At 43.9% G+C, this 27,808-nt stretch overlaps 1 protein-coding gene across 7 annotated transcripts in view; it reads left to right on the top strand.

The window, feature by feature from the left end:
- The window catches only part of LOC117369417 (protein diaphanous homolog 3-like), a 157,707-nt gene that overhangs the window by 6,558 nt on the left and 123,341 nt on the right, over window positions 1-27,808 (top strand). For all 7 annotated transcript variants that reach the window (XM_033963957.1, XM_033963955.1, XM_033963953.1 and 4 more), the window contains exon 2: window positions 19,063-19,176. In XM_033963957.1, the coding sequence (XP_033819848.1) occupies window positions 19,063-19,176 (114 nt within the window). The remainder of the gene's footprint in view (window positions 1-19,062; window positions 19,177-27,808) is intronic.

Consider the following 27,808-nt stretch of genomic DNA (forward strand, 5'->3'; position numbering starts at 1 on the left):
GAGGATGAAAGGATATACAACATGCCTTCATTTGATCACGTAATTATGTGGAAACGTTACCTGGATGACATTTTTTGCATTTGGTCATCCACGGAAGACAACTTTCTTCAATTTGTGAGAGAACTGAACATGCTGGATGTCAATATCCAGTTCACTGCTTTGAGTGATCTTCATGAATTGGCCTTTTTGGATATCAAAATTATCAAAGAAAGTGGGAAATTACTGACTACCCTTTATCGCAAAGGGACGGATCGGAACAGTCTGCTCCGCTTTCACAGTTTTCACCCGATAGGCTTGAGGCGGAGTTTACCTATAAGTCAATTTTTAAGATTACGAAGGATTTGTTACTCCCTTGAGGAATTCCGCACACAAGCCAAAGCCATGAAGAGGAACTTTTATCAACGGGGCTATCCCCGTGATGTTGTAAAACGAGCTTACATTAGGGCTAAATATGCCCACCGTGAATGGTTGCTGCAGGAGAAGAACAACACTCCTGATAATGAGGATAACATTGTGTTTATTCAAAAATATTCCACTCTAGCTTCCAGGATTTCTCACGTCATCAACAAGCATTGGCATGTTGCTAAACTTGCAGTTCCTTCCTTGACCGACCACCTCATCTGTTCTTACAGAAGACAAAAAAACATTGGTGAATACGTGTGCCATAATATCATCAGAAATCCTACACCTAAAACACCTGGGTGTCATCTTCCGTGTGGCCAATGTCAGTGGTGCCCCTTCACTATCTCGGGGGAAATATGGAATCACCCTATCACTGGGGTGACCTATCGCTCTAGATTCATGACTAATTGCAATTCCAATCGGGTAATTTATTGCATTCAATGCCCGTGTCCTAAACTGTATGTAGGTTGCACTTTGAGGTCGATCAAACTGAGATTGACTGAACACAAATCTCGGGTGCATACTCATAATGAAACCTCGCCATTAGTTAGGCATTGGAAAGTTTGTGGCCATACTTTGAAAGATCTTAAATGGAGAGTGCTAGACATGATTACTGTAGGGTGGGAGGGAGGTAACACTGAAAAAAACCTGAATTTAAAAGAACTCAGATGGATGTTTATGCTGAATTCCATGGCCCCGGAGGGGTTAAATGAAACGTCCGATTGGTTAGCGCAGGTTGACCTCAGTTTCTAACCTTTAGGGATGACGTCAGGGGGTAACCTTTATTAGTGAGTGAAATCAGACGCCGCGGCCATTTTTCAGAAGCCGCTCTTCAATACATTTAGGATATTTTCAATTATGCAGTGCCCCTGCCTTGACAAAGCTCCGCGAAACGCGTCGGCAGAGGGGAGCACTAAGTGAATGTTGGAACATAAGACATGCTCTATCAATGCCTATCATGAATTGAAGATAAGTTCTTATAAGATAAACCTTTTTGAATATACACATGAATATATATATATATAAAAATCGTTATATATAAGAAGACACACATGAATATAAAAACTTAAAAAAATTACTCTATATATGTGAGGACGGAGGGGGATGAATGAAGAACTGCTAGACCTCTGAAAGCACTATTGCTTGGATTGGTCATATCTGACACCCCGCCTCGTGAGCTTTTCACTCACTTTCTGTATTTAAGTTTAGTTGTTCACTTTTTGCTTTTTCACAAAACGTATATAAAAGCTGGGCTCTCTCGGCCATACCTGCTTGGGCACGGCCTGGTGACGCATGGTGATGATATTTATTGTGGATATCCTGAAAACCTGATCTGCCTGTGGCTCTTGAGGCCTGGAATTGCCTACCCCTGGTCTAGGTGCTTCAATGCAGTGTGCTTAGTGCCAAATCTATAACAGCACCTAGGAGGGGGAAGGGGGGGGTGTCAGAATTCTATTATAGAATAAGGAAAGGGATTGGGATTTATGTACTGCCTTTTTGTAGTTTTACAACCACACTCAAAGTGGTTTACATATAGATACTTCAAGCATTTTCCCTATCTGTCCCAGTGGGCTCACAGTCTGTCTAATGTACCTAAGGTTGGCACTGGCGCACCCAGGTGTAGATGCACCCTCTTATGCCATGTCTGTTGGCAGATCTTGGTTTAAGTAGTCTATGAACAGCATGTGTAATTGGAAGACCTGCCCATGGCTCATTCATGCTCCGCCCACATGTATGCCCCTTGCGGTTTGGCACTTTGGCACATAGGTGCTCCCTTATAGATTAGTATCTAGTGCACATGAAGGGACATTTCCATAACATACGTCTAAGTTCGATTTGGACATAAAGTCGGCAGTAAGAAAATTCCTATTTTCGAAAGACAAACCACCATACATTTAGAATTTATTATTATTTTTTTTTAATCTTCTATCTAGACATCCAGGCCTTTGGGATGCCCAGATTACCAGGATGTCTATCTTTATAACCACATTTTTGAACAAAATTTTGTCCAACTTCCAAATGCCCAGCTCAAGATCATTTGGACATGGGTGGGGCCAGTCTGTAATGGACTGGCCACCTAGACATGGCGACAGAGCCGTGGGGCACCTTAGAGGGCATTGCTGTGAACGTCACCAGAATTCCTTTATAGGTTATGGTGAGCCCCTCAAAATACCTTCAAAACCCACTATATCCACCTGTTTAAGTTTCAAGTTTATTAAAATATTTGTTTGACTGCTTAATCTAATTTCTAAGCGGTTAACATAATAAAATTACATAAAAACAAGTTAAACAGTTGCATTGAGACGTATATTAAAACAGGGAAAACAAGTGACTTGCACAGACATACGGCAACAAAGGGACGGATGGGGAAGAACTACAATTGATATAGGATAGGCAAAACATAAATGGCTAAAACAATAAGTTAGGTAAAAAATTATTAATAACAACCCCAATAGCCCTTATGGCTGCAGGTGGCACATATATGGCAATAGAGTAGGGTTTGTGGTTTTTTTCTTGGGGGGGCTCACATTTTCTACCATAAATACCGTATTTTCACTCATATACCGCGCACCCGTGTAAAACGCACACGGGTATAGCGCGCGGGAAACTGTAATTTATGTAAAGAAATTTTTATATACCGCGCACACCCATATACCGCGCATGCTGCTCCGACTCTCCCGTCGCTGCCCGACTCTCCTTTCGCCCGACCCGACTCTCCTCTGGCCACCCCGACTCTCCTTTCGCCCGCCCCAACTCTCCTCTCCCCTTTGAAGTCCTGTCCTCACCCTGAAAGCCTGATGCCCCCCCCGCCGTCTGATTCACCCTCCCCGCAGGATCGCTCGCACCCCTACCCCGAAGGACCGCTCGCACGCACTCGCACCCGCACCCCCACCCCGAAGGACCGCTCACACCCCCACAGCCTCCCGACCCCCCCCCATCATGGAAAAGCTCCTACCATTGTCCTGCTGCTTCCTCTTGGCGGTCCCGGCCCTTCTGTGAGCCCTGCGTCTGCGCTGCTTCCTCTTCCGGCGGTCCCGCCCTTTCTCTGATGTCAGAGAAAGGGCGGGACCGCCGGAAGAGGAAGCAGCGCAGACGCATGGCTCACAGAAGGGCCGGGACCGCCAAGAGGAAGCAGCAGGACAACGGTAGGAGCTTCTCCATGATGGGGGGGGGGGGTCGGGAGGCTGTGGGGGTGCGAGCGGTCCTTCGGGGTGGGGGTGCGAGCGATCCTGCGGGGAGGGTGAATCAGACGGCGGGGGGGGCATCAGGCTTTCAGGGTGAGGACAGGACTTCAAAGGGGAGAGGAGAGTCGGGGCGGGCGAAAGGAGAGTCAGGGTGGCCAGAGGAGAGTTTTCTCTGATGTCAGAGAAAGGGCGGGACCGCCGGAAGAGGAAGCAGCACAGACGCAGGGCTCACAGAATGGCCGGGACCGCCAAGAGGAAGCAGCAGGACAACGGTAGGAGCTTCTCCATGATGGGGGGGGGGGGTCGGGAGGCTGTGGGGGTGCGAGCGGGTCCTTCGGGGTGTGGGTGGGGGTGTGGGTGCGAGTGCGAGTGCGTGCGAGCGGTCCTTCGGGGTGGGGGTGCGAGCGGTCCTGCGGGGTGAATCGGACGTCGGGGGGGGGGGGGGAACTATGTAAAAAGAAAGTTGTAAAACGCGCTCACGCGTAAAACGCACATGGTTATGCACGGTTTGTAAAACCGTGTATAATGCGCGCGTTATATGCGTGAAAATACGGTATAGTGGTTAGTGTCTTATGGGCCTGGGTCCTCCTCTCTGTGGTTCACTAGCCCATACACAAGGCTACTTAAGATACCTGTGATGCTCTACTAGGCTTCCCCATTCCAGATGCTGCTGTATGTATGTACGTATGCAGGTGTGTACCTTTTTGTTCTCATTTTTGTGTGGTGGAAGGGGGTCAGCAAGCACTGGGGGAGTGTGGGGATGTCTTACCTTGAAGCATGCAATGGCCATCTTGTCAGTTTGGGCACCTTTGTGGTACTTAAACCCTTCTACAACAGGTCTAGTTCCAAATGTATAAGTTCCATCCAGGATGTCTTGCAAAATGATTATCGCTGCAAGATGTCCATGTCTAACGCGCCCTTGAGACGCTGATGTTCATAGGAATTCTATGAGCGTTGGAGCTGTTACCACTGTGGCCGGTACTAAAAAAATTCTGCAGTTTTGTAAAATGGGGACAAATAACTTAACCTCACCCTTCGGCAGTAAATCTGGAAGAACAGTTGACCATGAAATAACAATTTTATAGGTCAGTTCAGTTTGAAATGCAGACACATCCTGAACTTTGTGCCAAACCATATTCCAGAATACCTTCACATTAGCACGCCTAACCATGCTTAAGTTTACCATGCCTATTCACGGTAAAATCTGATGGGCCGCTGTTGCAGGCGTTATTGTAGCAATTTCAAAAAGGTGAGTCGTTATCAAAAAACCTTGCGTGTAAATGAGGTTGGCGTTGAGTAGCGAAAATTCAATATATTTGCATATGCCCATCGCTGATGACAGCAATAGGCACATGTGCAGAATAAATGCAAAAATTAGAATCCCCCATCCAATCAACAATAGGCAGGAGGGATGCCCTCTCCTTCCTGCTGCTGAAGTCAAGCAACTCCCCTCCCCACACACACGGCAGCGGAAGAGATGCCCACTCCCTCCCACTCCGGCCAAGCACCCTCCTCCCACAGCAATGAGAGAGATGCCAACTCCCTCCCAGCAGCGGAGTCAAGCACCCCCCCATGGCAGCGGGAGAGATGCCCACTCCCTCCCACTGCCAAGCAATGACCCCCGAAACCCCCTGTGTCTCCGATGACCCCCTCCTGCTCCCTCCCCCTTATTTTATTTACGATGGCTGGCTGGAGGGATATCTACTCCCTCCAGCCAGTAGGCCCACCTCAAAATGGCAGGCCTTCCCCTGGGCGGTGCATCCCAGGCATCTTGGCCAATCAGAGCCTTAGGTACCTCCCCAGTGCCTTATCTGAAAATGCCTGGTGGAATGCTATTTGTTTAGTATGGAAGTATGAGGAAATAGCTGCAGTTAGGAAACATACCTTACCTTATTTTTAGAAAAATTTGGAGTTTAATGAATTGCTATTCTTAGTCTGATGTCTGAATGTGCTGGGGCCAGGCTTTTGTTGATGCTCTGCTGGGTTGGGGATGCTATTGTTGCACTAAAATTAAGGAAAAAAATGTTGAACTTAAGAAATTCATATTAAAAGTAAGACAATTCACTTATCTGCATATAAGTATTTGAGTCCATGAGATAGACTGAAAGTGAATTCCCCCCTCCCACACACAAATTTTTATTGAAGCAGGTTGCAAAACATCCACCGAAACTCTAAATCCTCGCTGCTGGCTGTAAAAACCTTGTTCTCAATATTAAAGAACTTGCTCTCAATGTAAGTCCATATTTCGCTTAAAATGTCGTCAGGAGGCAAAAGACTTTGCTGTTAAGTAGCTACAGATACTAAATTGCAAACAAAAAGTCACGCTGCCTGGCTCTTCCGCTCTGAGGGGTTGTGTGAGGGGGGGGGAACCCCACCCACACTAGAATCGCGCTCTCATTCGGGGGGGATGCAGACGCCATCAATTTTAACATTGCCACAACCCCCCCCATTACACTGACAACTGCGTCCCGAAAATCCCGCTCCCTTCATGTGCGCAATTGTCGACGCGTGCATTTGGCAGAGCGGAATTGTTGGGGCGCAATTGTCCTGCGCGCTAGTGACGGTGTGCCTGGTTTTAAAGGGCACGGTGCATGAGGCACAGAACCTGTACATCCCCAGATTCAGGAAGGGGTGCAAAAAAAATCGAACAAAAAACCCAGTGTGGATAACAACTGCAGTGAAAAAGGCAATAAGTGACAAGAAAGCATCGTTCAAAAAATGGAAAAAGGACCAAACAAAGGACAACCAAAAGGAGCACAAAGAACACCAAAGGGAGTGTCACCGTGTGGTTAGGAAAGCTAAAAGAGAATATGAGGAGAGACTGGCGGGGGAAGCAACAAACTTCAAATCGTTCTTCAGATATGTGAAGGGGAAGCAACCGGCAAGGGAGGAAATGGGGCCATTGGATGATGGAGACAAAAAAGGAGTGGTAAAGGAGGAAAAAGAGATAGCTAACAGGTTAAATAAGTTCTTCACGTCAGTCTTCACGAGGGAGGAAACATCCAATATTCCGGAACCGGAGGACATCGTAAATGGGGATCGGGATGAAAAGCTGGTCCAACTAGAGGTAAGCCAAGAGGATGTCCTCAGGCAGATAGACAGACTAAAGAGCGACAAATCGCCAGGTCCGGACGGCATTCACCCAAGGGTACTCAAGGAACTATGGAACGAAATAGCAGAGCCACTTCGCCAAATATGTAACCTATCCCTGGAAAAGCGGAGACTTAGAGGAGACATGATAGAAACCTTCAAGATCCTGAAGGGTATAGAAAAGGTAGACAGGGACAGATTTTTCAGATTATGGGGAACCACAAGTACAAGGGGGCACTCGGAGAAATTAAAAGGGGACAGGTTTAGAACAAACGCCAGGAAGTTCTTTTTCACCCAGAGGGTGGTGGATACATGGAACGCGCTTCCGGAGGCTGTGATAGGCTGGAGCACGTTACAAGGCTTCAAAGAAGGTTTGGTTAGGTTCATAGAGGATAAAGGAATTGAGGGGTACAGATAGGAGTAGCGGTAGGTTATAGGGATAGTCTGGGACCATTGCTCAGGCAATGGGCCTGATGGGCCGCCGCGGGAGTGGACCGCTGGGCGAGATGGACCTCTGGTCTGCCTCAGCGGAGGCAACTTCTTATGTTCTTATTCATGAGGCCCAAGTTTGACTGAGAATTGTGACTCGCGGCACCTACTTTTTATATGAATTAACAGCAAACCCTGGTGGTGTGCTCTGGTGTGCGATGATGGAATGAATAAGTGTGGTTCCCGTAGTGGTCAGGCGTGTTCTCACTGAGCATCTTCAATAGGCCTAATCATTCTGGGGAGTGTGTGGTGCAGTGGTTAGAGCAAGAGCCTCGGCACCCTGCGGTTGTGGGTTCAAATCCAATCTGCTCCTTGTGACCCAGGGCAAGTCACCTAGGCCCAAATTCTGTAACCAACGCCTAAAGTTAGGCACCTATTTCTGAGGCGCCCAACTAGATAGGCGCCTATCTAAATTGAATAACAAGCCCAATTAAGCTTTTTAATCAGCCCTGATTGAAACATAGGCGCCTGTCGAGAAAAACGCGATTCTGTAACAAGGCGCCTCTAAAAATTTAGGTGGCCTTCAAAAAAATAGGCGCTAAGCATATTAGGCGTGGGCGTGGCTACGTGTTAGGCGCCTTCTTACAGAATCGCTGCTCTTAAGCGTGCTTAGGCGCTCGCATGGGCTGGCCTATTTGTTGGGCGCGATTCAAGTAAAATTGGGTACTATTTAGTGAATCGCACTGATCAGTACCTAACTAGGTGCCTAACTTTTGGGCGCTTCTTATAGAATTTGCCGTTTAATCCCCCATTGTCCCAGGTACATTAAATGGAATGTGAGCCCACTGGGGCAGACAGTACCTGAATGTGAACCATTTAGGCTGTAAGTGGTAAATAAAATTTCTCATTGTATTCCATCATGCTAACCAGCTGCACAGGAAGATTCTACACACTTGAAGAACAGTTTCATGGGCTATTGGGAAAGTTTAAATTAGTAAAATCCACCATCACCTATCTGCTCTGCTTGTTGTGCCTCATTGCTATTGAGGTTTGTGGAATAGAGTGACACAGGGACAAATTTTTCCCGGTTTCCGCGGGAACTCATTTTCCCGTCCTGTCCCTACCTCATTGCTGCAAGCTCCGTCCTCATCTGCACAAGCCTCAAACCCTTTAAAGTCATAAGTAGCCACATTCTAGAGCTCAGACTGTGATGTCATAATGCCTCATTCCACCAATGCCTAAGCTCTGTCCTCATCTGCGCAAGCCTCAAACCCTTTAAAATCATAAGTAGCAACATTCTAGAGCTCAGACTGTGATGTCATAATGCCTCATTCCACCAATGCCTAAGCTCCGTCCTCATCTGCGCAAGCCTCAAACGCTTTAAAATCATAAGTAGCAACATTCTAGAGCTCAGACTGTGATGTCATAATGCCTCATTCCACCAACGCCTAAGCTCCGTCCTCATCTGCACAAGCCTCAAACACTTTAAAATCATAAGTAGCCACATTCTAGAGCTCAGACTGTGATGTCATAATGCCTCATTTCACCAGTGCCTAAGCTCCGTCCTCATCTGCGCAAGCCTCAAATACTTTAAAATCATAAGTGTAGCATAATGCCATGCGAGGTAGAAAAAAGAGTTCTCAGCTTTGTTTGTATTTCCCTACATGATTAATGTTTATGTCCTTCTGTATGCTATGTTATTGTTGTTGGGTTCTGTTGGAATTCTCAATATACATGATTTAATAAAAAAAAAAAAAAAAAGATCATAAGTGTTTGAGGCTTTTGCGATTAAGGCAGAGCTTACAGAAATGGAGAAGGGACAGGGATAAGCGACAAAACTTGCAGGGATGGGATGGGGATATTGCATTCCTGCAGGGACGGGGACAAATTTGGAAGAAAGATAATGTCTTCTGTGTATCCATTGGGCTTGCTCCAGCCATCCCATGTTTTAAACCGCTCCGAGTCCTGTAGCCTGTCGGAGCTGCCAGCCTAATAGGGCTTAATACATAGGATGACTGGAGTGTTTCTAAAGGGAAGAAAGATACCTCCCCTACCCACATACCATAGAAAGACTATGGCAACAGGCCTCCTACTTTTTCATGGTTAAAGTTCTTCCGGCACTTTTGCATCAACGCTTGTCTATTAGAACTACAAAAGGAGGAATGACTCACTTCATGTCTCCGTTTTATAACGTAAACCTCTTGATTTTTGACTAGTGCAAATTAACTCTTGGCAATATAATTGAAATGTTATGTTTACTCGACTTGCATAATCAGATGGAATGGTACAGCTGTGATAACAGTAACCGGCTCTCTGAAGGCTGATTATTAATATTCACTGTAACATACGTTTTGCTTGAAAGCTAAACAGATATGACATTATGAAATACGCGAGCCTAGTTTGGTTAAATAACAGCTTCTTTATAATGTTACCTTGAAGCAGATTACTTGTAATTTGTGGTGCATAAGTGTGTATGTCTTGGTGTGTGATGTGCTCAAAGCACAATCATTTAAAGATAACGTAAAATATTTTCGTGGCCTTATGAAAAGCTATTGACTTATAAAAATGAAGTGCTTGTATTATCCCTGCCTGTCCTCACTATCAAGATAATACTGGAAGTGTTCTGGTGCTAAGGAAGGGGAAATTTTGCTTCTGGTCCCCGGGAATGTGAAACACCCCATTCACCCCCCACCCCCCGATCATAGAAGTTAAATGGAAAAAAACTATACGATGGCCTCCTAGCCATTCAAGCAGCAAAACTAGATAACCAGATCTCCAATCTACTGATAACTACCCCAAGAATTTTGGAAAAGAAATAAAAACTATGCTCTTCAAGAAATTCCTGAAACAGTCCTAACATCCCTCCCTCTTCCTGCCACACAGAAACTACCTGATCTACTCTTTAATTGATGCTAAATTCTCTTACCAGGAACACATCAATAATATTGTCAAAAGTTGCTTTTATCGTCTGCGTTTAATTCGCTCAATGTCTAAGTACTTAGAGCCAAAATCATTAAATATTTTAGTCCATTCTCTCATAATTTCTAAACTAGATTATTGTAATTCATTGTTATTAAATATTACATATAAGGAACAAAGACGACTACAAATAATACAAAATATCGCTATTAAAATAATCCATCATGGGAAAAAATATGAACATGTAACTCCCTATTTAATAGATTCACACTGGTTACCTATAAACCAAAGAATAACATACAAAATAGCTTTATTAGTATTCAAAACAATAACTACTAATGAACCACAGTTTATTGACCGTTTTCTAATTCCACACACCTCAAATCGTCTTCTCCGGTCTAATACTCAAGAGCTATTAATGGTCCCTTCACTAAAAATAATAGGAACTAGACGCTACGATATCTTCTCAGTCAAGGCGCCGCTTATCTGGAATACACTCCCCTTATACATTAGAAATATTAAAGATCTCAGCTTATTTAAAATTAATTTAAAAACGTTCCTCTTTAAAGCTGTATTTAACCTCTAAAAAAAAAAAAAAATTTCTTTTCTCTCTGATAATTTAAAAATTTCTGATTTTACTTATATCCCAACCTTATTGTTTTACCCTTCCCCCTCCAACTCTCTTCTCCTCTATCTAGGAAACAAAATATTGTAACTTTTTTTCCCTAATGTTCTTTCCCAATCCTATCCAGTTTTGTCCGTATTGTCAGATAAGAAAGCACTGTTTAACTTAAAATAACAATTATATTAATTTTCTTTTTTTTAATGTTTTTACCCCAATTGTATTTTCTTATGTAATTCGCTTAGAAATGTTAAGCGAACCATCAAATTTAAATAAACTTGAAACTTGAACTTGAAACTTTACCTTCTCTAGAAATGACCAATGATCTTCCATTGTAACCCACCATTTATAACTCTTTTGTAATCCGCCTTGAACCGCAAGGTAATGGCGGAATAGAAATCTCTAATGTATTATTTATTTATTTTGGTATTTATCTTGGTGGGGCAGGATTGCTTCCATCAAAATGACTCTTGCCCCCCAAATAAATTATATCCTCTCAATGCTCCCATCTTTATGTAAGAAAACATTTTTTCTATGGTTGGATAAAAAAATTTCTGAATTTGTTTGGAATAAGAAAAAGCCTCAAATTGCTCTTGCCAAATTGAAAGCCTCCAAAGTTCATGGCGGTTTAAATTTACCAGATTTCTACTTTTACTATATTGCATCAATGGCTAAATATGGAGTTTATTGGATCACTGACTCCTGTTCCCAGGACCCTCCAGCTTGGTTTGAGATAGAACGATTTATATGTACACCACTACATGTCTCTTGTATGGCAACAATTCCAATCCCTAGACACTTGAGAAGATACTCTCTGTTGAGTGCGACGCAGCATGCCCTTCATCTATTAGATGCGATAGCAGAAATTTCAATCAAAGATAGCCCATTTGTGTCTATTTGGAACAACCCCAAACTCCAACACAATGGAAAATCACTTTCATGGAAAAGATGGCAGCGGGCTGGGCTGTGGTTTCCTCATCAAATAATTACTCAGACCTCTATTGTTCCTTTCAATACACTCTGCTCTACATACTTATTACCTCCTTCCACATTTTCTCAATGGCTTTCCCTCACTGAAACAATATCTTCTCAGTCCCTACGATTTGACTTTGAGTCATCCATTCACACTATACGCCATTGGTCTCTACTGGCTATATCGAAGGGCAAAGCAATCTCTTTATTTTACAGCATACTAAGGGACAACTCCTTTATATTTTCTCCTCATTCCATGAAACACTGGGAATCCATACTAACAACCCCTCTTACTGATGTTGACTGGGATCTTTTTTGGTCCTCGACAAATCGTCCTCTCTTATCCTCCAGAGTTTCACAGTCAATGTTCTTCGTCATGTGGAATGCGGTATGGACTCCTTTTCGGATGTGGAAAGCCAACCTTAAACAAGACTCTGTATGCTGGAATTGTATGAAGGAGGCCGGAACACTTGATCATATGCTCTTCCACTGTACTCCAGTTCGCTCCTTCTGGTCTCGCATTTGGGACACTATAAAGCACGTTACTAACTGTTCGGATGAACTTTCCTTGGATATTATAATTCTCAGATCTCAACACCCCTGCTTTGTTCTTTCGAATTGTCCTCCTAAACTTATTGACACTATGTTTGTGACTGCCCTTATGCATATATTAAAGAATTGGAAATCCTCTTCATCATTGGATTATACTTTTTGGTGGAAATCTTTGTGCATGTATCATAAATTTGAATCATATGCTTATGAGAAGAAAAATATTGCTCGACTATCCATGAACATGACACTATGCAACTCGCCTTGGAAATTCTTAGACTCCTATGTTAGTTCTCTTTCATAGACACTCCTGTCTTTCTCTCTCTTCTTCTCTTTTCTCTCCTTCCTTCTTTCTTTACTGTTTTCTTATAAGCAGTCCAAGTACTTTGGATCTCTTAGAAGATTTCAAACCTAATTACAGTTGATTGTAGTTACTGCTGTGTTACACTAAGTGTTATTAATTTTGAGATCCCGATGTCGTACATGTATCTGAATGTATATTTGGACTGTATCTTTTCATAAAGCTTAATTAAAAAAAAAAAAAAAAAAGAAATCTCTAATGTAATGTAATCCAATCCAAGAACAAAAAAAGTTTCCACATGCACGGTAATATCAGAACAAAATTCTTTACTGTTAACAATATGTCCTCCTCAGAAAGGACTTTGTACATTTAGGGCCAGATTTTGTACACGGCGCCTACTTTTGCGACGGCTACAAAAATGGCTCCGCGTGTGTATCAATCGCGCTTAGGTGCCGTAAACAGAATTGTAGCTACAGAAAAAACTTTAGGTGCCAGTAATGTAGGCCAGGGTTTTAAGGTGACCTGTCAAAAGCGCACTGGACATTGGCGCGCTGACAATCACGCCCTGACACTTGCATGCAGGACAAATGTGCGCTACTGCTTTCACCACTCTTTGGCCTTCCTTGGTTTGTGCTCTGAGGGTGTGTGTGTGTGGGACCCCCCAATACACTTAGAAGTCTTCGTGCTCCCATTGAGGGAGGGGTCTGGGGGGGGAACCCTCCAAGATACTTAAAAGTTGCGCTGCCTGGCTCTTCCGCTCTGAGGTGTTGTGTGAGGAGGGGGGGGGGAATCCCACTCACATTAAAATCATGTTCTCATTCAGGGGATGTCGATGCCATCTCAATTTTAACATTGCCACAACCCTCCACCCCCCCCCACTACATTGACAATTGCGCCCCGAAAATCCCGTTCCCTTCATGTGCGCACTTGTCAGTGTGCACATTTGACAGAGCAGAATTTTCAGGGCACAATTGTACTGCGCGCTATTGACATTGTGCCGAGTTTTAAAGGCCTACATTAACGGTGCCCAAGTTTGACTGAGAATTGTGGCTAACGGTGCCTAAAGTCATCTCCATAATCATTCCCATTTTGACCATAAGTGCTATTAGGTGCCTTTGCTGTAGACGCAATTCTGGCACCTACTTTTTTTAAAATGAGTTTTAATGGCACAATTATTGTATGAATTAAAGTCAATTAAAGCAATTACCCCCTCTTATCAAGTTATGATCGAGGTTTTTAGTGCGGGCCGGCGAGATAAGTGCTCCGACGCTCATAGGAATTCTATGACTGTCAGAGCATTTACCACACCAGCTCACGCTATAAACCTCTAGTGCAGCTAGATAAAAGCCAGCCTAAGTTAGGCGACAGTAGAGCACTTACTGCCCCCTAACTTACAGCACTGTTTACAGAATCAAGCCCTTCCTGGGTGGCTTTATTCCCACATTCACTTTAAAATCATAAGTAGCCACATTCTAGAGCTCAGACTGTGATGTCATAATGCCTCATTCCACCAATGCCTAAGCTCCGTCCTCATCTGCACAAGCCTCAAACACTTATCATAAGTAGCCACATTCTAGAGCTCAGACTGTGATGTCATAATGCCGCATTCCACCAATGCCTAAGCTCCGTCCTCATCTGCACAAGCCTCAAACACTTATCATAAGTAGCCACATTCTAGAGCTCAGACTGTGATGTCATAATGCCTCATTCCACCAGTGCCTAAGCTCCGTCCTCATCTGCACAAGCCATGAGTAGCAACATTCTAGAGCTCAGATTGTGATGTCATAATGCCTCATTCCACCAGTGCCTAAGCTCTATCCTCATCTGCACAAGCCTCAGAAACTTTAAAATCCTAAGTAGCAACATTCTATAGCTCAGATTGTGATGTCATAATGCCTTATTCCACCAATGCCTGAGCTCCGTCCTCATCTGCGCAAGCCTCAAACCCTTTAAAATCATAAGTGTAGCAAAAAGTGCATAAACATAATCCAGGAAACCCTTAGACAGGGTTTCCTGGATTCACTGTGCCAATTTCTCCCATTGCTGAGTTTTGGGAATTCCTATAACTTTTAGAACATGCCGATACCTGAAGTCCTGTGTAACTGTACCACAGCTCTCCAGGGCTCTCCCCTCTCCTCTACTTGCTGCTCTTTGGGATTCTGCCAAGTACTTGTGGCCTGGATTAGCAACTGTTGGAAGCATGATACTGGGCTAGATTGACCTTCGGTCTGACTCGGTAAGAAAACTCTGATTTTCTCATGTGGTGCTAGCCTAGTTCCTCCTTCCAGAAGAAACCCAGCCGACTGTTCCTTGAGTCTCAAATTCTTTCTAGCCAAAAATTAAAACTTTCCCGCTTATTATTTTTTTTGCTGGAAAGCACTAAAACAAATCTTCCGCTGCATGGGAAATGCTCACTCCCAGGGCCACCGAGAGGAAATCCGGGCCCCGGTATAAAGAAGGTATGTGGGACCTTATACAAAATTCTACACACATTTGTGTGAATATTATTTATTTCTAAGAATCATAGATTACATTGATACATTTAGATAAGTATGTATAGATATAAATGTAATAATAAAGTAATTATAATAGTAAAAGACATTTATAATAGCATTTATTTGACTGCCAAACAAAGGTGCTTTCCTGGCCTTTCTCCTAGTAAAACTCTGAATTACAGAATCAAAATTAATCTGCTTTGTTAGATCAGAATCAATACCGAGTCTTGCTAAATCTACTAGTTTGCTTGTGACATAGTGGATCTTAGAACATTTTTTTACCAACTTTAGCTTGCTGAATGAGCGCTCTGCAGAGGTGACGGTGGCAGGCATTGTCAACAGAATATGCAGATCGATGCGGGCCTTCTGTTGCTTAGCGCTCACTCAACGCTTCGTGATCTTGTAGGCGAAAGCTCTCGAAACCGTTCTTTGTCTTAGTTTGTAAGGACGTCTCCTTCTCGAGGCGACGCATTTCGGTTTTCGTGATGTTTCTCGGGGCTTCATTGGGCCCCCTTGAGCTTCATAGGCCCTAGAGCGATGTACCAGCCGCACCTCCCTCTCCTCGGGCCTGCTCACTCCTACTAGTTTGCAACCGTGCTGTAACGTGAGGCGCTCTGGGAATGGAAAGGCAATGTGTTGACAAACTGTCCATGTCAATCCTATGGGAGACAGCCAACGCCTTTCTCCCCATCAGTCATGCCATGGTTTACACTGCACAGGTTCTGTGGACTGTGGGGATTTACTAGGCAGCAAAGTTTAAACCATAAGATAGCTGATGAGTTTGACCCTGGCAGTGTCCTAGGGACCTCGGAAGAAATGTTGCAGTGAGCTACAAAGTTCCTGTAGTAGAAAAAGACCCAGTTACTGATCATCTATTGTGCTATTCTTTGCTTGAGATTTACCTCCTCTTTTACAAAGGTGCGCTATGCTTTTTAGCGCACGCTAGACACCAACGCATGCATGCTATCCTATGGATGCATTATCAGTTAACGCATGCATTGATTCAGCGTGCGCTAAATCCGCGCTAAAATGCTTAGCGCGCCTTTGTAAAAGAGGGCCTTAGACTTATGAAATAGATTAAAAAAGCCTTATCTGGGTAGTTTTCTGGCTTACTACTATTTGTTACCTTCTGTTTTCTGTACTGATACTATTGTGTTTATTATCACTGGCTATAATTATTGTGTTATGCACTTTTCAATTTCTAAAGTGTCCCATTTTTGGTCTGTTTTAGTAGTAGAACAATATTAGGAGCTCAAAAATAAATTGCTTGTGTTGAAAAGTCAATATACCAAATGCAAACACAAGTCTATTTGTTCATAAAAAGGTACACACATTACATAAAACGCTCTACTAATGCATCTAATATAATAAAAGGCTAAGCCGCGCATTCGCACTCCCATCGCGTGTTCAATTTTCCGTGCGCTGTAGGGCAATTCAGATAGGAGTGCGCATGCGCGCGAAACACTCTCTCTCCTCCCCCGAGGCGGATGTCGGACAAGGCGGCTGTCGGCCGTGCTGTTCTTCGGTCTGCCCTGCTCCTGCGAAGAGGCGTCGCCGCTGCGCCTTTCAACTAAGGTAAGGAGCTGGGCAGACCGATCCAGGGGAGCTTTTAAAATCTTCAGGTGCGAGCGGACGCGCCCCAATGCCAATCGCCTTTTTAAAATCTTCAGATGCAAGTGGCGGCTTGCCGCACGTGCCCCGACCTCCAAATCCCCCTGCCGCCATCTATTTTTCTCCCTCTTCCCTCTCGCCTACTCACAACGTTAACCACTGGCCTCACTATCTTCTCTCCACTGCGGCCCGCCCTCTCACAACTTCCTGTTTCCGCTAGGGTTGGCCGCAATGTAGAGAAGACACCGAGGCCAGCAACAGCGCGGTGCAGCGCTTTTCTTTGAGGCAAGTAGAGCAGATGGACAGGGGGAGCAGATGCACAGGGGGAGCTGATGGGCGGGGAAGGGAACAGGGGGAACAGGCAAGGGTGGGTGCACAGGGAAGGGAAGGAATGCTGCTGCTACAAAGGGAAAGGGGGGAATATTGCTGCTCAGGGAAGGAGAGAATGCTGCTGCTGTACAGGGAAGTGTGGGGGAATGCTGCTGTACTGGGAAGGGGGAATGCTGCTGCACAGGGAAGGGGGGGGAATGCTGTTGCTGCTACACAGAGAAGGAGGGGAATGCTGCTGTTGCTGCACAGGGAAGTGGGGGAGGGAGGTGAAGGGAAAGGGGGCCAGGGAGCAATCTTGGTTTGCTTTGGGGGGGAGACAAAAGAGGGCCAGGCAGGCAGCGAACGAGAATGAAAGACACCAGGCAGGGAGAGAGACAGAAAGAAATAAACACAGACAGACAAAGGGGGCCAGGGAGAGAGACAGACAGAAAGAAAGACAGACAGACAGTGGGAGGGAAAGAGACAAAGAAAGGAAGAAAGAGACAGGGGCAGAGAGAGACATAGAAAGAAAGAAAGACAGATAGACATATTCTAGCACCCGTTAATGTAACGGGCTTAATGACTAGTTCAATTAATAAAATGCTCAGTCACCAACCAAACAGTGTCATATAAAATGCCAGCAATGGTTGTCAAGAGGGACCATCATCGCACTACAAAAGTCCCTCTTACTGCCCTCCATACAAAAAATATAAGAGAAACTGCTTTTTGTATTTGTAATTCAAAAAATTACTTATCTGTTTCAAATGAAGTCACTTATGGGGGCAGACGCTTGGCGATACAATAAACTTAAACATCACTCAAATCCATTTTAAATGCTGTGGAACCCTTTAAGAATCCATGTTCAATAAACGAATTGGCCTCCCTTCCACTCGAGTTTTGCTCGAAGTGACGTCAGGAAGGGGGCAGTAAAGATAAATGAAAAAACAAAAAAACATAAAAAAACATGCTCACAAAACAACACATTAAATCTAGTTGGAAAAATCTAATCTAGTCGTAAACTTAAACAAGAACAGAAAAACAAATACAAAAAGCAGCTTCTCTTATATTTTTTTGTATGGAGGGCAGTAAGAGGGACTTTTGTAGTGCGATGATCGTCCCTCTTGACAACCATTGCTGGCATTTTATATGACATTGGTTGGTGACTGAGCACTTTATTAATTGAATGCACTAGTAGAGTGTTTTGTGTAATGTGTGTACCTTTTTATGAACAAATAGACTTGTGTTTGCATTTGGTATACTGTTTTAGTAGTGTCTGATCCTTTTTTTTTTTTTTTTTTTTTTTCATTTATTGTAAACCACATTGATACTCCTGTGAAACTGAAATATATGAAATTTTAGAAATCAATCAATCACATCCTATAAGCTGGGGGGGAGGGACAATCTCAGTTCTCGAGGGACTGAATCAATCACATCCTATAAGCTAGGGGGAGGGAGGGACAACCTCAGTTCTCGAGGGACTCAATCACATCCTATAAGCTGGGGGGAGGGACAACCTCAGTTCTCGAGGGACTCAATTACAACCAATAAGCTGGGGGGGAGGGACAACCTCAGTTCTTGAGGGACTCAATCACATCCTATAAGCTGGGGGGGAGGGACAACCTCAGTTCTCGAGGGACACAACCCAGTTGGTTTTCCAAGAATTTCCCAATAAATATGCATGCCTCCATTGTGTGCAAACTGATTTAATGCATGCATATTCATTGGGGAAATCCTTAAAATCCGACTGAATTGCGACCCTCGAGGACTTGCTATCAGTATGAAATGCCCTAAGTAGCATGGGTAGTGCGATGCATTCTTGATCACCTTGCTTCATTTCCTAGCTCCCTCTTTCATACGCAAGGTTTCATTTTGCCGCTACAGCCACATAACAGAAGGAAAAATGTTCTCATTTCTCTCTCTGTCTTGAAAATAAAAAAGGGGATATCTCTGTCAATTTCATTACCAACTTCCCTGTGCCCTTAAATTGAAGATGTCCATTCAAGCTCCGTTGAATGCCTTTGTAGGTTCCGGCGTTTGATTCAATTGACAGGAAAGGTTGTCAATGCGTCGTAAAATATGAATGGAATTCTAAATTTTTGTTGTGAGACATACATGTCAAAACGACAGGAAAAAAAGGCCTTTTCTGGTGACTTGATTTCTATATTATTTCTGCTTTAGTTAAGTCAGGAACGAATCCTGGAAATTATGAACAGGGTGAAGAATAAGGAAATAACTGCGGATGAGGCTTTGAATTTGGCAGAAAGAGAGAAGAATACGGAGGGAACATATTCAGTAAGTCTGTGCTTAATTTCTTGTTTTGATATGAAAACAAGAACCCTGTGATTTGTTTCTAAGCTTAATTTTAAAAATAACATAATCAATGGTAGATATTTAAAAAAAAATATGCTAGCTGCTTTCTTATTACTCGTCTTTCCATTTGCTAGTCTTGCTCCTGGGACTTCTATTTATTTTGTTACAAATTGGCATTTTATATTTTTTTATACCACTTATAGCCTAAGGGGCTCATAATCGAAACGGAAATACCTCTAAAAAATGGCCTAAATCGGCACTTGGACGACTGATCAGTAAGACAAGTCATCCAATTGCCGATAATTGAACCGAGTTTTAGAGGTATCTAAAAACGACTTAGGCCTTTTCAGTGCGGCTCTACACACGGAACTAAAAGGGGCGTTTTAGGAGGAGTGGTCAGGGCGGGATGTGGGCCGACCTAGACTTGGGGCTCCTTTTAGTAAGGTGGGCGCGCGCTAACACCAAGCTACACGCCAAAAACTAACGCCAACTCAATGGTGGCATTAGCGTCTAGCGCACACGCTAAAACAGCTAGCGCAGCTTAGTAAAAGGAGCCCTTAGTCGTACTACAAGTATAACTGAAAGTTGAACGAGGCTGCCCAGACGGAACTTACACACATAGCAGCTTAGACGATTGAAAACCAGGTCTAAGTGACCAGAAGGTATCCAAAGTGACCCGATAACCACTGCAAACACAAAATACAGTCCCCCACACACAATACAGTCCCCCACACACTCCCCCGGTGATCACTGACCCCTCCCCCCCAACACCATAAAAATCGGAATAAAAACGTACATGCCTGCCTCCAGAACATCAGCACCTGGAATAGGAAAGCCTAGTAGAGCAGCACAGAGGTGGCTTAAGTAGTCTGGGGCTATTGGGGTCTAGTAGTTTTGGGGGGTATGAGCCCCGTTTGGGACAGTGAGGATAATTACAGTACATGTAAAGCAGATTTAGCACTAAATGTAACCCATTATGAGCTCTTAGGGGAGGACGGGATATATATCCAAATAAATAAATATAAACAATGGTACTAGAAGATGATAACTTCAAATACAGCAAAACGAATCAGCTGACGGATGGTATGGCAGTGGAATGGCCTTTGATTGATGAATGTAAACATGGAACCCTACAAGGTCCGTGTTTCAACATCCATAAATGCCTTCATCAGGGGTCCTATAAAAATAAGTCATAAATATAAAACAAATGACAATTATAAATATTACGCTTCTCTCTCCGTATTCGCTGTGATAGGGGATTAACAGAGCTGCGAATACAGAAAAACCGCCAATAACTTTTTCATATGTTGTTCGCGGTTTTCTATTAAAAACCTTCGTGAATATGCTGAAACCGTGAATAACATGGTGGGAGACCTGGCCTGTTCCTGAAGGAGAGGCAAAACGCGGTGAAGAAAGTGCTGGGAATCGGCGATTGTCTCTCTAGACGCTTGGAATCAGCGATTTCTCTATGCAAGCTGATGTAATGAGGGTGGGGAGGAGCCAGCAAGCTAAAAACAGTAAACAATTGGAATCGTGAGTGCAGAAACTGCAAATATGGAAGGAGAAGTGTAATGTGTGTATGTAAATTGAACTGTGAAACTGAGAATATAAAAGAGTGTGAGATAGGAATCATGTGAAATCCTATATTGTGAAAAAGTCAAATAAGATGAACATAGGAAAAGGCTGACCCAGTGAATAAGCTTAATAGTGGGCTTTAAAAATCAGAGGGGAAGCTACAGTTTCGGGGGTGAAGAGCTTATGTGCACAACAGAAGAGTGGGACTTGGGTGTGATTGTATGTGATGATCTAAAGGTGGCAAACAGGTTGAGAAGGTGACAGCGAAAGCTAGAAGGATGCTAGGTTGATAGAGAGAGGTATGGCTAAGGTGACCATACGTCCCGTTTTAAACAGGACCATCCCATTTTTAGATCCCCTGTCCTGTTGTCCCTGCACACAGCTTTGGGACGCCGAAATGTCCCGTTTTCAGGGACAGCGTCTCGAAGCTGTGCACGGGGCCAACAGGACAGGCGATCGCTTCCCCTCCCTCCCTGCTGCGCCTAAGCCAGCCTCCCTCCTTCCCGTGCATGATTCAACACCCCCTCCAGGTTCGCTGCCGCCGCTGCTGCTCGCCACCCAGAAGCCTTCTTTCAATTCTGATGTCGGAGAGGAAGTTCTGGGCCAGCCAGGCAGCAATTGGCGAAAAAGCAGATCTGTGCAATGTAACTTCCTTTTTTTTTTTTGCAAGATACAAATTAAAAAATGTGTTGAAAAAAATATATGTGAAACTCAAACTAAAGAGAAGGAACATGAGCCCAAACCGTGATCGAAAAACGAGACACAAAGAAATTCAAGTAGTAAACTTAAGTGTAGACCATAATCCAAGAAGAATTATGAAAATATTATACAGGGTGCCCACAAAAACACTCCTTGATCTTAAATGGTTACAAAATCAAAACTTATTGGAATCTATATATATAAAATCGGAGGTATGTGTGTATGTATGTGTGTATGTGCCGCGATCACGCAAAAACGGCTTGACCGATTTGAACGAAACTTGGTATGCAGATCCCTCACTACCTGGGGTGATATGTTCTGGGGGTCTCGCGGCCCACCTGCACACGTGGGCGGAGCTACAAACAGAAAATCAGATTTCACCCATTCATGTCAATGGAAAAAATGTAAAAAGCTGCCATTCTCACAGTAATTCAAAAACGGCTTGACCGATTTGACCGAAACTTGGTATGCTGATCCCTCACTACCTGGGCTGATATGTTCTGGGGGTCTCGCGGCCCACCTGCACACGTGGGCGGAGCTACAAACAGAAAATCAGATTTCACCCATTCATGTCAATGGAAATAATGTAAAAAGCTGCCATTCTCACAGTCATTCAAAAACGGCTTGACCGATTTGAACAAAACTTGGTATGCAGGTCCCTCACTACCTGAGGTGATATGTTCTGGGGGTCTCGCGGCCCACCTGCACACGTGGGCGGAGCTACAAACAGAAAATCAGATTTCACCCATTCATGTCAATGGAAAAAATGTAAAAAGCTGCCATTCTCACAGTCATTCAAAAACGGCTTGACCGATTTGAACGAAACTTTGTATGCAGATCCCTCACTACCTGGGCTGATATGTTCTGGGGGTCTCGCGGCCCACCTGCACGCATGGGCGGAGCTACAAACAGAAAATCAGATATCACCCATTCATGTCAATGGAAAAAATGTAAAAAGCTGCCATTCTCACAGTAATTCAAAAACGGCTTGACCGATTTGAACGAAACTTGGTATGCAGATCCCTCACTACCTGAGGTGATATGTTCTGGGGGTCTCGCGGCCCACCTGCACACGTGGGCGGAGCTACAAACAGAAAATCAGATTTCACCCATTCATGTCAATGGAAAAAATGTAAAAAGCTGCCATTCTCACAGTAATTCAAAAAGGGTTGACCGATTTGACCGAAACTTGGTATGCTGATCCCTCACTACCTGGTCTGATATGTTCTGGGGGTCTCGCGGCCCACCTGCGCACGTGGGCGGAGCTACAAACAGAAAATCAGGTTTCACCCATTCATGTCAATGGAAATAATGTAAAAAGCTGCCATTCTCACTGTAATTCAAAAACGGCTTGACCGATTTGAACGAAACTTTGTATGCAGATCCCTCACTACCTGGGCTGATATGTTCTGGGGGTCTCGCGGCCCACCTGCACACATGGGCGGAGCTACAAACAGAAAATCAGATTTCACCCATTCATGTCAATGGAAAAAATGTAAAAAGCTGCCATTCTCACAGTAATTCAAAAACGGCTTGACCGATTTGACCGAAACTTGGTATGCTGATCCCTCACTACCTGGGCTGATATGTTCTGGGGGTCTCTCGGCCCACAACTCTATGTTGCTTGCTCCAGGGTGGGTTCACCCAATAATTTATATGTTCTTGCTCCTGGAGGTGAAACTAAAAATGTTGTTTATAATCACGTTTTGCGTTAGTTGTATTGTATTCATTTTGTCAAATATTTCACATTATAATTTGAATATTGTACTTTTTATTAAGCTGTAAAAAAATAATTTCATTCACCACTATAAAGTATCTTTATTTGAATCCATTTACAGTGTTATTGCTATAATTAAATACCCGTGCAACGCCGGGGCATCAGCTAGTATGTTTATAAATAAGATGACAACAAATACAAGTCCCAAAAAGCACGGTTAGCGAGATCTTACACAATCGCTTGCACTTTCACTCTTATAAGCTGCAATTGGTGCAGAAGCTACAACCTTCAGATAATGTAACGTGACAAAATGACCAGGTGTACCTCAAGTGGCCCCCCAGATCACTGAACATGACTGTTTGTGACTTTTTTTTCTTTGGTGGGTACATACCTCCACTACCCGCAACTATGGATGATCTGTAGGAACGCATCACTGAAGCTATAAACGCAACCACGCCAGATATGCTTTGGAGAGTCTGGTCCGAGCTCGATTATCGCATCGATGTTTGCTGAGTAACAGGTGGGGCGCACATCGAGTGTATGTAATCAACATATACCATATGGAACTTTATGGTGAAATAATCCAATAAATTTAGGTTTTGTAACCATTTAAAATCAAGGAGGTTTTTGTGGGCACCCTGTATAATAATAATAATAAATATATTAGAATTATACAGAACTAAAAAAATAGGGGAATCATAAGTAGGCATACCTACATTTAAGGGCACTGATACAGGTTAAGACCGATATTCTGTAATGGAATCTGGGCACCCTTCTCTTCCACTGCCAACTCCAGACTCTGTCCCTTCTTTCTTGTGGCGCTGTATGCCTGGAATAGGCTGCCTGAATCAACATGTCATGCTCCATTCCTGGCAGTGTTCAAATCCAAGCTAAAGGCCCACTTTTTTTGAAACTGCTTTCAACTCTTCAACTCCCCCTCACTGCTGTTGGATACCCCCAACCCTGAAATGTCCTGTCTAAATTAAATTGTAAGCTCTTCTGAGCAGGGACTGTCTACTGTATGTTAAAATGTACAGCGCTGCGTACGCCTTTTAGCGCTATAGAAATAATAAATAGTAGTAGTTATTGGGTAAGGGCTCAGGCAAAAACAGGGGGAAAAAACAAAACCACAAACTCAAACGTACCAAAGGCTGAGTGGAATTGTCCAGATCAGAATGATGTGCACTAATGAAAGTGTACTCCAATGCAATTAATGCATCTGATAATAGAGGAATCTTTATTCATCCAATGACATAAAAATACATCCAACGACTCAATGACTCGATATGCACATGTTTCGGCCAACAGGCCTTCCTCAGGAATCTTGAGCGCCACCAATGTGAATATCTAGAATATGTTCCCACTCTGATAGGTCTTACCAGACTTCGAACAAAAAAGAAAGTCAACTAACTCTGTAACATTCCTGGTGTGAGCAGCAACTCTGAACCTACATACTGTTTTGGGGTCTACACTATAGTAACATAGTAGATGACGGCAGATAAAGACCCGAATGGTCCATCGCGTCTGCCCAACCTGATTCAATTTAAATTTTTATTTTTTTAAAAAAATTTTTCTTAGCTATTTCTGGGCAAGAATCCAAAGCTTTACCCTGTACTGTGCTTGGGTTCCAACTGCCGAAATCTCTGTTAAGACTTACTCCAGCCCATCTACACCCTCCCAGCCATTGAAGCCCTCCCCTGCCCATCCTCCACCAAACGGCCATATACAGACACAGACCGTGCAAGTCTGCCCAGTACTGGCCTTGTTCAATATTTAATATTATTTTCTGATTCTTAATCTTCTGTGTTCATCCCACGTTTCTTTGAACTCAGTCACCGTTTTCCTCTCCACCACCTCTCTCGGGAGCACATTCCAGGCATCCACTACCCTCTCCGTAAAGTAGAATTTCCTAACATTGCCCCTGAATCTACCACCCCTCAACCTCAAATTATGTCCTCTGGTTTTACCATTTTCCTTTCTCTGGAAAATATTTTGTTCTGCGTTAATACCCTTCAAGTATTTGAACGTCTGAATCATATCTCCCCTGTCTCTCCTTTCCTCTAGGGTATACATATTCAGGGCTTCCAGTCTCTCCTCATACGTCTTTATAGAATTGCCCCAAAAGTATGAAAGTATTTACTGGGAGGTGCTGTATGTGATGTATTTGTGATGCCATTTACAATGGTGAAAACCATCTCACAAGCAACACTTCCTGGCTAAGTCAAATCGCTCCATAAATCTACTGCCATTTCCAACAACGTTTTGTTACTCAACTCTCTGTCATTTTCTGATTACATTATACTTGCTGGCATTCAGACAGCCATGGCATTTTCTGAATTTAATATATCAAAATATTATCTCGGTCCTTCAGCACTTTGTAAGATAACTGCCAAAAATGTAGTTACATTGTTACGTGTTAAGATAATGCCATTTAATTAAAAGAATGCAATATTTAGCAAAAGGAGCTAAATTAGACAAGAACTAGCTGGATCCCATTCAAGAGGAAGAATTATAACCCTAGGTGAAAAACTTACAGACTGTTGCTCTTATTATCAGTCTGATTGAATTTCAATTGACATAAAATAGTACCGCAATTAAATTAATCATTGTCTGAGTCACCTTATTAAAATCCCTTTTGACTATAAGCCTTTAATCTGCTTATTATTTTTTGCTAAAGAAGTAGAGATTAACGGAATAGGAATACGGTACACTTAAAGCTAGATTCTATATATGGCTGTATATGGCTAGATTCTGTATAAAGCGAGATTCTGGTGCTGAAAACCATGAGCGCTAGGCGTTATTCTGAGATAAGGCACCATTTTCAGAATAGCATTTGGCACCACAAACTGGCATAGTGAGGGTGGGAGGAGCCTGAGGTGGTGGCGTCCACCCCACCCCCCACTCCTTCCCCTGACACGCGCGTGGTTCCTTCTCTTCCCCCGTATCTGTTTAGCTTCCCCAGGTGCGAGCAGCATCGGCTCTCTCGCTGACGTCACATTTCCAAGTTTATTTAATCTTTGATATACCGTTTATCAAAAACATACCTAAAACGGTTTACAAATATCAGAATATTGTTAAGATAACAAATAGACTTACTAGAATAAAAAGGAAAAATGGGAAATGGTAAGAGCTTAAATACAATGAAAAAATAAAATTTTAAAAGGGAGGGAAGAAACGGAGGGGCTTTAGCACACTAGGATAGGGGTCGTTTCAACAGAAGCGTTTCGGTTCGGTACTGCCGACTGCATAGAAGCTTTTAGGGCTCTAAGTGAATGGAATCAAACTGAGAAGGCGTCTTTAAAAAGGAATGTTTTAGTTTACATTTGAATTTTTCAAGAGATGTTTCTTGTCTACGATCTGACGGAAGGGCATTCCATAACGTGGGCGTAGTGACTGAGAAAATGGTTTTGTGGGTAGAATCAAGAAATATCTTTTTTGTTGTACTAGGTCCAACTTCTTTAATTGTATTTCTCTTCCTGGAAATGTCCAGCTATCTTTCTGATGTAATCCGCTTAGAACTGCAAGGTACAGGCGGAATATAAGCCAGTAATGTAATGTAATGTAAATAACTCACAAATAGAGGGGACAGAAAATAGGTTTTGAGTAGTGGAATGCAGATTCCGGGAAGGGGCATAGTGAATGAGAAGTTTTGTCGATGAATGCTTGGGTGTTTTGGGGTTTTTTGAAAATATTTTTTATTTAGAAATTATTGAACACACACACAACCACAACATTCAGAAACAAAGCCCAAGTAGAAAACAAGTGATAAAGTCTAACGCGTTGTTCTTCGCGCAGACCATAAAGACTCAAATCAGACCGCACCTGCCCCCCCACCCTCTCCCAACCCACCCCCAGCACGCTGCTTGGTTTTAAATGTTAACAGAAGTGTTTTGTAAGTGATGCGATGAAGAATGGGTAGCCAGTGAGCTTTCAGCAAGAGGGGAGTCACATGGTCAAATTTTTGAGCTTTGCAGATGAGTTTGACTGCAGTGTTTTGTAATAGTTGAAGCCGGCGGATTTCCTTTTGTGTAATACCTTAATACAAGGTATTGCAGTAGTCAGTGGCGTACCAAAGGGAGGGCGGGGGGGGGGGGGGCAGTGCGCCCCGGGTGCCAGCCCTAAGGGGGTGCTCCCGGCCTTGCCGTTCAGTCCCCCCCACCCCCGAAGGACCGCTCGCCCCACTGACCTTCCTGCACCACCTGTGAAGCAGCCCGCAGCAGGATCGCGAAGTCAGCGTCAGCAATCCCTGCGCTGCTTAGGCGCTGCTTCCTGCGCCGCGATCCCGCCCCTCCTCTGACGTCAGAGGAGGGGCGGGACCGTGGCGCAGGAAGCAGCGCCTAAGCAGCGCAGGGATCGCTGACGCTGACTTCGCGATCCTGCTGCGGCTGCTTCATAGGTGGTGCGGGGAGGCCAGGGGGGCGAGTGGTCCTTCGGGGTGGGTCGGGGCATCAGGCCTTCAGGGTGGGGCGGGCGGGCAGGCAGGCAGGCAGGCTTTCAAGGGGGGACAGGCCTTCGGGGGGGGGTGCAGACCTTCAAGGGGTGCAGGCCTTCAAGGGGGGGAAAGGCAGGCAGGCAAGCCTTCAAGGGGGGACAGGCTTACAAGGAGGGGGGAGAAGCTACAAG

The sequence above is a fragment of the Geotrypetes seraphini genome, chromosome 11 (assembly GCF_902459505.1).
Source record: "Geotrypetes seraphini chromosome 11, aGeoSer1.1, whole genome shotgun sequence".
Classification (NCBI taxonomy): Eukaryota; Metazoa; Chordata; class Amphibia; order Gymnophiona; family Dermophiidae; genus Geotrypetes; species Geotrypetes seraphini.